Below are 12,196 nucleotides of genomic sequence, written 5' to 3' on the forward strand. Positions count from 1 at the left end.
CGGAGATCAACAGGCAGAACACATAGAACTTTCCCCCTTTTAACTCCTCTTGGCCTGAACAGTCAACACTGTACAGTTTAGTGCTTTGATTATTTCTCAGTATTTCTTCTGTGTCAACATTGTTTTTCCAACAAAACTAACACTCTGTAACTTCCATCTTGCCTGGTGCTGGTACCTGTGAGGCGGTAACTGGTAGTTGCTGTGGCTGACGGTTCTCTGACTGTGTGTGTTCTCTGTCACAGCTGTGTGCTGTTGGTTTTTGTTATTTGTATGTCAGGAATGTCCAGAGCATGACCTATAGTCATTCCCATGCTGTGCCCCTTGGCCTTTTAATGGTTTTTAAAAAAAGATACCTGATTGTGGTTCTCATTTTAAATTAATAATTTTTGAGTTGTGATTGACAAAAATCTGAAAACAATACACTATATCATGGAAAACATTTAGAAAATAGCCTTAGTGGGAATCAGACCACTTAGTTACAAATAATTGGCAGTTGACCAGAAGTTGGTTTAAGGTTTCAGTGCTGGCTTTTATTGACTTCCTAACCTCAAAGAAAGCATGAAGTAGTTTTGCAGTTTAAGGGGACAAGAATGATCATGTAAGTGAACTTTCTCACATGCTCTCTACCCCTCCTTTTAGGTCCTTTCTTGCTCCCTTGCTACCAGGTGGGCAGCCAGCCCAGCACAGCCATGTTTCACAGTGAAGAAAATGGGTCGAAAGGAATGGATCCCTTGGTCCTTATTGACGCGATAGCTATCTGTATGGCATATGAAGAAAAGGAACTTTGCAAAATCGGGGAGGTGGCCTTAGCTGTGATATTTGATGTTGCAAGTATCATCCTGGGCTCAAAGGAGAGGGTAAGGAAGGATTGAGGAGTATCTGCTGATTTGAGGGGTGTTTATGCTTGAAACTGATGGTTTAAGAATTGCAATAACATGTTATGGTCTGTTCCTTTTGTCTAGGCATGCCAGCTGCCCCTGTTTTCATACATCGTGGAGCGCTTGTGTGCATGTTGTTATGAGCAGGCGTGGTACGCAAAGCTAGGAGGCGTGGTGTCCATTAAGTTTCTCATGGAGAGGCTGCCTCTCACTTGGGTGCTCCAGAACCAGCAGACATTCCTCAAGGCACTTCTTTTTGTCATGATGGACTTAACGGGAGAGGTAGGTGACGGGCAGCCCCACACCTAACCATGCTGTTTTCAAGAAGCTAATTGCTGGAGAACAGTTAGGATGAGACAGTTCTGCAAATGTGCTGTCCTAGCAGATTTCACTACAGCATCTTTAATGAAAGGACTGCTCAGAACCCCCACAGGCTTTCTCTGGGTTCTCTCAATAGCTGTTTGCCTTGATAAGGAGCAGTCGCAGGCTGGGGTACTTACCACAGTACACCTCTCATGTACTGCAAAAGTTTCCACAAGAATTGCATTCTTTGTGAACCTGTGTGCAGATGTGACTCACCAGTAGAGCACAGTGGGCACTGCCAGCTTCTCTGTTTGGTAAATGCAAGGTCCTGTCTAGATCCATGTTTCCTTTTCTCAGTGATGTACAGGAATTACCTGCCAGAAGGTGATTCAGGCACCGAAGTACCCAGTGGGTGCTATGAAGTAATCTTATTAAAGCAGCTGGTGTGAGGGACGTGGATCCCCCCATGGCAGCATTCATGGCAGACAGGTGTGCAGGAGACGGCTGCAGTGGGAGGTGTTGCCCCCTGCTTTTGTTCTAAGGTGTCCTTGGCCTGCAGGTTTCCAACGGGGCAGTTGCCATGGCAAAGACCACCCTGGAGCAGCTTCTGATGAGGTGTGCGACGCCTTTAAAAGACGAGGAGAGAGCCGAAGAGATTGTGGCAGCTCAGGAAAAGTCCTTTCACCATGTGACACATGATTTGGTTCGAGAAGTCACCTCCCCTAACTCCACTGTGAGAAAACAGGCTATGCATTCACTGCAAGTATTGGCCCAGGTCACTGGAAAAAGTGTGACAGTGATAATGGAGCCCCATAAAGAGGTGAGATTTCTGTCACCAGAACTCTTTTTTTTTTCTTTCCAAATTTGAGTTGAGATGCTACTCAGTTTATAATTTTGTATCCATGTCACAAAGTATAGTTGTCTCTCAATATCCAAGGGGGATTGGTTCCAGGACCCATCATGGGCACCAAAATCCCACGATGCTCAAGTCCCTTAAATAAAATGGCGTAGTATTTGCATATAACCTGTGAACATCCTCTTGTACACTTCAGATCATCTCTAGATTATGTATAATACCTAATACAATATAAATGCTATGTCAATAGTACACTATATTTTTATTTGTATTTTTTTTATTGTTGCATTGTTATTTTTAATTTATTTTTTTCTCGAGTATTTTCCACCCACAGTTGGTTGAATCCGTGGATGTGGAACCCTCAGATATGGAGGGCCACCTATACTGTCAGGTGTGCTCTTGTTCACCTTAGATGTGCAATTAACAGTGTGCTTATATTATGGCTATATCAGTAATTGTTGGTGTCAAGAGAATAGAAGGCTGGTTTTCTAAGTCTGTATAGCACAGTCTGGTAGTTTTGTTCTTGTTTTGTTTTTATTTGTTTTTCGTTTCTGATTTTCTTTTTTTTAAGAGAGGTTACTGCCTATCCATGACCCAGTTTTAGCACATGGAACGTATCTGTCCTTCCTTAATTAGAGGACAGCTGTAATAACTTTCTGTTTTACTTATAGTTCTCAAATTGGTCATTGTTGGGGCTATTGTGACCTGAGGTATTTGCTTTTCAAGGGGTAGCTGGTTAACGAGTTCTCCTCCCTTTCCTTCCCAGGTCCTCCAGGATATGGTCCCACCCAAGAAGCATCTGCTCCGACACCAGCCTGCTAACGCCCAGATTGGCCTGATGGAAGGGAACACGTTCTGTACCACGTTACAGCCCAGGCTCTTCACAATGGATCTTAACGTGGTGGAGCATAAGGTGTTCTACACAGAGGTAGGGGGGTGGTGGTGTGGAGTGGTGTGGATGGTGATGAGGTGTGTCTGTAGCCTGTCTTTGTACTCGAAGACTGGTCAGGCAGCATTCAGAGAAGGCTCAGGCGGTGACCCGCAGGTAACCAGCCATAACCTGGCATAGCACTCTGAGCAGGTATGTTGCATCTGGGCTTGGGTAGAAAAGAGGTATGGTGATTGGAGATATTCAGAGAATGCTGGTGTTTTCTGAGTTCTTAGAACTCTGTTAGCCCCTGCAGGGAACCTTGCTTTAATTTAGGGCCTTAAAGCTGTATTTTAAAGATAAGACTGCACCCACCTGCTTTATAATTACTGTCACATCAACTGGTGCCCAGATAAGGCTGGCCCAGATCAAGTGCCAATTTATGGAATTTATTAACCATTTAAATGTGCCATGCGCTGTTGACAATGTCACGAATGCCCTTAGTTTTGATAGTACCCCATGAAGTGTAGATACTGTTTATTCTCATTTTAAAGGTATGGAAACTGAGCCTTAGGATTTATTACTTACCTAAAGCCACAAAGCAGGTGAGCCATAGAGCTTAGATTTGAACCAAGGCTGTTATTTTAAAGCAAGGTTCCTAATCACTACCCTAACTCATTTTGCTTAGTGGACATGCCCCTTGACCCCAACATGGATGCTGGCAGATGGCATTTTATAAGTATTTGTCACTGTAAACATCTCAGTGTGAGGTGATACCAGTGATAAATTGTGGATATTACCAAATTATAAACATTAGTTCTTAGAATATAGTAATGGTCTGATGATCAGTCCCAGTTTGAAATTTTATGAGACATAAATCATGCTCCTGGAGGCATTGTCAGAGTGCGCTGAGGAAGAAATCACCAGGGAGCAAATTCTTCCTGCTCCACATGAAGTCTGAATTTCCAATTAGGAAAATTTACCTCTTGTGTTTTTAAGATTTTCAAGTCCTATGTTTCTGCTTGGACAAATGTTTATATGATCATATGGTCTAGCTCTGATCTTTCAAACCTTGTTATATCCCCTATCCAAGAATGATCACTCATCAGGCTTCACACAGAAGGTCAAGAGCCTGTACGAGATGGGAGGACAGCTTCCCTTGGCTGTTCTGAGACAGATATACTATAACCTGCATGGAGAACTCACTAAACTTAAGACCCGAACCTGGTAGGGTCAAGGGCATGAAACTGGTTTTCCAAATATTTACCAGTACACTGGCAGCATCAGAACATGTGAGGATCTTTTGACAGTTGGGCTCTTGAGTCCTCTCCCTGGTTCAGTAGATTTGGGGTGAGACCTGGGAAGCTGCTGTCTAAAAGCTTCCCAGGTGATTCTGGTGGGTGACCACGATTCTGGTTGGGTGATTGTGTTTGGAACACTGGTTTTGTATTGTCATTCCCCGACTCTTTCTAACTCTTTCTCTCTCATTCTCTCTCTCTCTCTCTCTCTCTCATTCTCTCTCTCTCTCTCCCCTCCATTACACACACATAAACCTGCATGTATACACACACAGACACGTGTCCTTATATATACAAGGAGAGTGTTTCCGAAGGTCATACAAGGACCACAGTGGTTTCCTCTGGGGAGAGAATGGGGTGGGAGGCTTGAAGTGCTTTTCACTATATATCCTTTTCTGCCGTTTTAAATCTCTTACCAGGTAGGAATCTTTAAGGGGGAAAAAAAATGGTAAAAGTCTATACTAGTTTTCTAGGATGTAAATAAAGAGAAAGGGAAAATAGTAATAGAACACCATATATGTTACTTTAGATATTCAGCGTATACACTTGTGTGGTAAAATGTCTGGAAAGATAGCCACTGGAATTCCCAGTGACATTCCAAGTTCCTTCGAATGCTTTTCTGTACTTGAAAAGAAAAAAAAAGTATGAGCGTGTGAACATTTGAATTATAGCCCACCCCATTTCTCGAACACTGGTCCAAGGCACTGAGAGCTGTTCTGAATGAGGAGGCGTCGTCCCCACCGTCTTGCGATTTGCAGTTAAAGTGGCCTGTTTTAAGAAAAAACATGGTATCAGAGTGGGTGAGAAAGTGTTCAGGAATTTATTTCACTAATGAGGTTAACTGAGTTTTGCTTTAGAATAAGGAAGCTCAGTCATATTTTGATACTTTCACTCTTTAGGATTTGAGTTTAGCTTGTCAGCTGTTAATTGTGTTGTGGTGTGTATGGAAGATTGCTGTGTTCTGTTATTTGCAAGGTTATTGTGTCTTCGCTGTAAGAGTAGGCTAAATCAAGCTGTTTTATTTTTTGCAGCTGTTGAATTTGTGTGAGGCTGAAGATTCAGCTTTGACAAAGCTGCCGTGTTACAAAAGCCTTCCGTCACTTGTACCTTTGCGGATTGCAGCATTGAGTAAGTTAATGTTAAACTGAAACAAGTCACAGGGTATAAAAGGGAAGGGAGACTGACTGCCAAGGAAGCCTACAGGAAAAAAAAAGTGAAAGGAGACAGTGGCCTTTTTATTGTTGTGTAATTTTTCTGACTTTTTAAGGTGGGATCAAAACATTATGTTTGTATGTTTATCAAACTGCATAATGAGATATCATAAGATTATATGTGTTGTTAGGATTTAAGTCACTTATACCTTATACTAAAGTCTTTATTCTGCAGTTCTCTTATGAATCAAATGTTCTGGTTTCAGAGAATTGCTGTAGCATTCATATACTGCCATTTTTGTCAGAATCAAAGTGTATAGTAAGGGACACTGTAACTGTTACAGACTTTTTAATAACTCAGAAGCATTTGAGAATCCTGCACTCTCTAGATTTTCCCTAGGAGCCTCTGTTATCGTAGTCAAGCACAAGAATTGTGCTAAGCTTAGGAAGATACTAGGTCCGTATTGACTGACCCTTGTACATAGAAACATTTTTCTTTTTTTGGCGGGGCGGGGTGAATATAAATACCCAGTATAGCCTTTTTTAGTTGACTCCTTATTTTGATTTTTATGCCCTTAATAAAATATTCCTAGAACCTTCCTTTAATTAGAGTTGTAGAGCTGAGGGGCACACCGTAATACCTGAGTTTGAGAATGGGGGTAGAACATTCTAGACAGGGCAAGCTAAAGTGAGTGGAGGGCACCCAGGGAGGGGACGTTTGGCAGCTTCTCACTTCTCCTGTTGGGGTCCCTGTCTTTTTGGGTCTCTCCTGCACCTTCTCTTGTTAGAATGTTCTCTCTTAAGTAACATACAGGGTTGAGGTATGTCCCCTTTCCTAAGAATATGTGCATTTTCAAAGACTTAAAGCCTTTAACCCCCAAAGGTGGGCAGTGAAGAAAAGCCGGGCTGTGTGTATCTGTCTGCTGAATCCCGTTACCAGAGGGACAGAGGCTGTGCCCTCAGCATTATTCAGATGGGCCTGCCTGCAGGCTGGTGAACGGTAACCTTGTGAGGATGACCTGGGGGGCCGGGGTGTCAGTGGGGGTCCCCTTCTTCCCCCTCCAGCCTTTCTTCCTCCCACCTGGAGGCTCAGATTTATCACAGCCTTGCTGGCAAGCTGCTGATTTCATTCTTAGATAATACTGAACACAGGTGGAAGACCATGCATTCTTTTGTCTTTCTGGAGGCCAGATAAAAGGAAAGAGGGTTAGTGGCTCATATAATACTTTTGTTGGTTGGTAGGAGCCTCTAGAGAAGAAGACTGTTTGGGTATTTTTCAGGTTAATAAACTTTTCAGGTTAATAATGAAATTGTATTGATTTCTCTCCCCGAAGATGCACTTGCTGCCTGCAATTACCTTCCTCAGTCCAGGGAGAAGATCATCGCTGCACTCTTCAAAGCCCTGAATTCCACCAATAGTGAGCTCCAGGAGGCTGGAGAAGCCTGTATGAGAAAGGTGAGAGAGACAGAGAGAGAGAGAGAGAGAGAGAGAGAGAGTTTGTGTGTTTTCTGCGTTAACGGTTCTTCCTGTTTATCTCTGTATAAACAGGTCTGTATGCCTGGATTTCTTTTTTACTGTACACTTGATTGTAATAAGTCTATAAGTTTTTTAAAATATTAAACAGTAAAGATACATCTTCCTCATTTCATCATAAATTTCTGGAATATACAGTATATTGTCTGGAAAATAAATACTTGCTGCTAGAATTGAATATGAGTTCCATTCTTTTATAAAGTATTCTCTGTTGTCTATTTTTCTTTGTAACTTCTCTTTTTTAATAGTTTTTAGAAGGTGCTACTATAGAAGTAGATCAGATTCACACACACATGCGACCTTTGCTGATGATGCTGGGAGATTATCGAAGCTTGACCTTGAATGTTGTGAATCGTCTGACTTCTGTTACCAGGCTCTTCCCAAATTCTTTCAATGATAAATTTTGTGATCAGATGATGGTAAGCCAAATGTGTTTAAAAATATTCTATAATAAACTTGAAAAACTTAAATTATTTTTAAAATAGGTAATATTATACATTAACATGGTCTAAAAATCAGAAGATATAAACGGGTTTACTGCAGAAAGTCTCCCTCATCCCTGTCCTCCGGCTGCCCAGCCCCCCTTTCCAGGGACAACTAAGAATAGCAGTTTCCTGTGTGCCCTGGAGAGGTTTTACATTTGTAAGAGGACATGTGATTATTCTTTTTTTTCCCCCGTATTAGGAGGCGTAATATACACGTAGTTCTTGCTTTTTCCACGTAATAACTCTATCATTTCATGTTAGTACATAAAGTGCTTCTTTGCTCTGTCTTATACATGCGTATGTTCATATTCCGTCATAATTTAACACTCCCCCACCGATGAATGTTTAGATTATTCCCAGTCTTTTCATTACAGACAATGATGCAACAAAAAACTTGTTCATAATTTGACGTGTGTTTATCTACAGCATACATTTCTAGAGGTAGAATTTCTGGATTAAAGGAATGTATACATTTTAATCTTTTAGTACATTGTCAAATTGCTCCCCAAACAAATTTTACCAATTTATACTTCCTTCTATAAAATAGATAAGTGCGCCTTCTTCTGTACAACCTTGAGTAAGAACTTTAGAAATGCTTTGGAATTTTAGAGTTATTAGGGAAATAATTATGCAGTTAAAAGATCTGTTTAACGGTGTTTAAAATTGAAATGTAAGCAGATGGAGGAGGATTTCATCTATTAGCTTTCTTTTGCTCCTGGTAAATAGATTTATAAAAATTTAACTTACGATTTCATAGTACATCACTGCAAACATCCATATGTTTTTCAAGCTAAGTAACCTTTGACTATTTTGACATTTCAAGATACCAAAGATATTTTTTTTTTTTTGGTATTTGGTACACCTTTTTCCCAGCTATAAACAGGAGAGTAGGCAGAGATTATATAGTTGTAGATATATTGTACATGGAATGTAGATATATAGCATATATTTATGAAAACCACACAGCTTTTTACCTCACATATATACTGGTTTCTTCACATCTATAGACATCTAAATAATAACCAAAACACCAAAATTGTTAAGTGGTGTCCTAACACATTGTCACTGAGAAAAAAAGTATAATATGGAAGCAAATCTTCCAAATTGGAGACTACTTCTCCTTAAGCTTCCAAAGATATTAATATGCTTACGTGCATACATTCACTAGAGTGGTTAAAGTAAATGAAATTATATCATTTCCTAATCAGTACATCAAATGTATACTTACATCCCGTATTACAACTTCGGTGCTTTCATATATGAGGTCTGTGCATGTGTTCTAAACGTCCTAAAGCTTTTATACTCCTCTCCTTTTTAAAAGTAATATGTTTCTAACCCTTGTCAGCTGTCATTTCTTTCTACATTTGCATGCCTGAAGTGACTTTTTTTTTTTTTTTTTAACCCCCAATCTAGCCTTTCAGATCTGCAGGGAGTTGTGAATTCATTCAGTGAACACTGTTATCCAGATTTTTTTTAGTACATGTGAAGACAGTTGCCTTAAGGTCTACAGTTTCTGACTGAGGCTAGTGATCTTTTGCCTTAAAATAAAGCATGGGAGTTTGTGTTGATAGTTTGTTCAGGGAACTTTCCCCCATTTTCTGACATTAATAGCTGCTTTCTGAGTGGTTGAAATTCCCCTGTCTGCTGTTTACCCAGACACTTGGATCTGGGACCCATCCCTGCTGAGTCTGGCCTGGACTTAACATCGAAGATGCCCTTGGGTTTAGTGGCTCAGGTTTTCTCGAATTATCCTGTGCCTGCCGTGCTCTGCCAGGGTGGTGATAACGGACACATCAGTCCCTGCTTAGTCACATTCTTCAGAACCAAGCTCATTCATTGATGGGGGTTTTGTTTTCCTTCATGCGATATGTTTTTGAGCTTAATAGCTCAAGCATTCATCATTATTTTAAGAGATAAGACACCTTACCTTTCTTTAAGAGTTTTTATACTTTTAGCTCATATGTTTAGATCATTGAGCCATTTTGAGTTAATTTTTTATGTGGCTAGATAAGGGTCCAACTTCATTTGTTTTTTTTTTTTAAATGATCCTAAGGTGTATCCTTCACATCCAACTTCATTCTTTTGTATATGATGTTCAGTTCTTTCTTTAAATTTGAACTGCTTAACATTTGACCTTGAAGTCTTACATGGTTAGTTATTTTGGATACTTCCTCGTTGAACTAAAAATAAATTTTATATACCAATTGGAGTCATTCTTTTTCTTTGGCAAATCTAAAAGCAGAAAGAATAATGATGTGGCTGGCCGTTGTCTACACCTTTAATTCTGTTAGTCTCATTTATATCTTTGTGTAAATAGCCATTCTAGTAAGATGTAGGTTTCATGGATTTATACTCTGGTGATTACACCATAATTGTAGTCACATACAGCAGGTACCTTTGTGTTTTACCTGTTTTCCCACTGCACCATGAGCTCCACAAGGATAGGGATGATGTCTGCCTTTCACTTCTACCCTGATTCCCAGCGTATGGCTGTGAATGAAACAAATTTCACACGAAGTAAAACAGCAGGGCCTGGTATTGGAATGACGAGGTTCAGGATATTTTCTTTTTTTATCAGGCAAGTTTAGCCTTTTTATTTACAGAACATAAACAGATGCCGATTATTCTCATCTCTAGTTCGATGGTTGGGTTATTTCAATAATGGAAACACTGCAGTTCTCATGTTAAGTATGATGGAAATTAATGATCATGTACGAGCTTCCACCTCAGAGTAGTATTTTGGAAGTGAAATACTCGTGTTGTGAAGAAGTGTCTAAGGCTGTATTTCTTCCACAGCAACATCTGCGCAAGTGGATGGAAGTGGTGGTCATCACCCACAAGGGGGGCCAGCGGAGCGACGGAAACGTGAGTGACTCGTTTGCTTCTGGGCAGGGCACCCCCGCCGCGCACTGCCGTGTCGGCACCGGAGCAGTGCTTATGCCTAACATGCTGGTCAGGTCTAGTTTTATGTATTATGGTCCATGTAAATTGTTGAACACGTTTTCTTAGTATTATATTTTGCTTTTATTTCTCTTAATTGCTGAACATTCCTTTTTATGTTTCCTTAAAATCTCCCTTTTGTTCACTTAAATATGATGTTTCTATTGATGAGAATTCTGGGATGTTTGAAATGTTCATATTTCGATTTCACTAGTTCTGCTTTAAACAGTGTGTTTTCTAGACTGTTCTTGGCAGCTGCTGTTTACATGGTGGTGCGTGCCTCAGCTATTGTTCCCATTGCTTTCCATCACTGGGTGGTCGGTAAATGTTTGTGTTTAATCATTATTGTCTGATGAAACCAACTAGAGATGTTTTCAGGACTTTATAAAGTATTAAGGAGAATGTAAATAAGGCATCACATAAATACTGGCATGTATATTTTCTAGGTCTAAATCCTCCACCCCAATTGTTTGCCAAAAATTAAATGACTAGCACTTCAAAGTACATTTATATGGTTTTGACTGGGAACCACTTTAGTTAAATCTCTTAAGTATCTGATATGGGTCATTAAAGATTTAAAAATGCATGCTATCTGCTATTTCAAATCTAATATTACTTGTATATGTTAATTTTTTTGAAGTATTTTTTTAAGTTGATAATGTCCTATCAGTGGAATTGTATCTTCCATAACGCCTGGTGAAATTTCATAGCAGTGTCCCCATTAGGGAATTCCTCATAGTTCTTCAGAGGCATAATTAAGTGGCTTTTTGTCCTTTTGTGCCTTCATTGGATGTGTTTCATCCCAACTTGGAATTTTTGGTTTTTTTTGGCTTTATTATGCTTTGTTTTGACCATTCTGTGTCAAGGTGTTTTGTTTATGTAAGTCGTGTTTCCTGCTGCTTCTAAACAGCCAGCTAAGCAAAACTAAACCAGGAGTTAAAACATTTTTTTTGAAGTAAGATACCATACACGGCCCCTTTGAAGGTTTGTTATTTATACATGTAGACAAAAATCTTCCCAGAGGAGAGCGAAGGATATTAATACAGCCTGAGCTCTGAGGAGCAGGTGCCCCTGTGCTTCTCCTCGCCATCTCGCATCTGCTGGTTACTCTGGCTTTACATTTTGTTTGTTCTTACAATAAGCTGTTCTCTGAAACATAGTTCTAGAATAAACATTTAAAAAACATAGTGGGTAGATGACTTCAGTTGAATGGAAAAGATTTCATAAACTTAACAGCACATTATTTGGAAGTGGGGAGCAGTTGTATAGGGGACAGAGTCATGGGTGTAGAGGAGTCCTTTAGCCCCTCCAGGGACATTTTCAACCTTCTATGAGTGTGTCACCTGAACAGCCAGGGCGGGTCCAGCTCCGGAAGGTCAACTGCATGTCTGAAACTCAGAGGCCACAGTGTTTTGGGATCCAGAGTTAGCCAGCGTGGCTGTAGCTTCATCCCCTAAGCCCAGGGCCAGGCCACTGTCCTGCTCTTGAGCTCTGATCATCCGTTTTTATGGATGTTAAACAGGATGGGGAATGGATCCTGGAAAGTAGTTTGTTCCTGCTTGGTAGAATCCCCAAATAACATTGCTTAGTTGAGATGCTATTATTGAAGATATGTTAAATAGTCGAATACAAAGTAGATAAAAGTTCCTCAGTAATTTCGGATACCCTTGGTGATCAGAGCTTTGCCCCATCACCATGTTTAGGAAGTTTCCCTTTTTAGCATTGAGCTTATGGGGGAGAATGCATGGCCAACCACCTGCTGTGTGTACACACACGCACACAGACACACAAAGCTAGTTTTAGGAAGACCATGCTTCATCTCACATGGTAACCCAGCTCTCCAGGGGGTGGTGTCGTGGACTGTGGGTTTTTCCGTGAGGGGA

General features: G+C 40.4%; 1 protein-coding gene across 5 annotated transcripts in view; it reads left to right on the forward strand.

Moving 5' to 3' along the window:
• The window catches only part of LOC123631567 (transformation/transcription domain associated protein), a 114,315-nt gene that overhangs the window by 36,695 nt on the left and 65,424 nt on the right, over positions 1–12,196 (forward strand). For 4 of the 5 annotated variants that reach the window (XM_045541330.1, XM_045541331.1, XM_045541332.1 and 1 more), the window contains 8 exons: positions 640–857; positions 963–1,160; positions 1,741–2,001; positions 2,804–2,965; positions 5,235–5,331; positions 6,689–6,810; positions 7,137–7,307; positions 10,170–10,238. In XM_045541330.1, the coding sequence (XP_045397286.1) occupies positions 640–857; positions 963–1,160; positions 1,741–2,001; positions 2,804–2,965; positions 5,235–5,331; positions 6,689–6,810; positions 7,137–7,307; positions 10,170–10,238 (1,298 nt within the window). The remainder of the gene's footprint in view (positions 1–639; positions 858–962; positions 1,161–1,740; positions 2,002–2,803; positions 2,966–5,234; positions 5,332–6,688; positions 6,811–7,136; positions 7,308–10,169; positions 10,239–12,196) is intronic. The other variant, XM_045541335.1, reaches the window with a different exon arrangement.

Source organism: Lemur catta, chromosome 2 (assembly GCF_020740605.2).
Source record: "Lemur catta isolate mLemCat1 chromosome 2, mLemCat1.pri, whole genome shotgun sequence".
NCBI classification, from domain to species: domain Eukaryota; kingdom Metazoa; phylum Chordata; class Mammalia; order Primates; family Lemuridae; genus Lemur; species Lemur catta.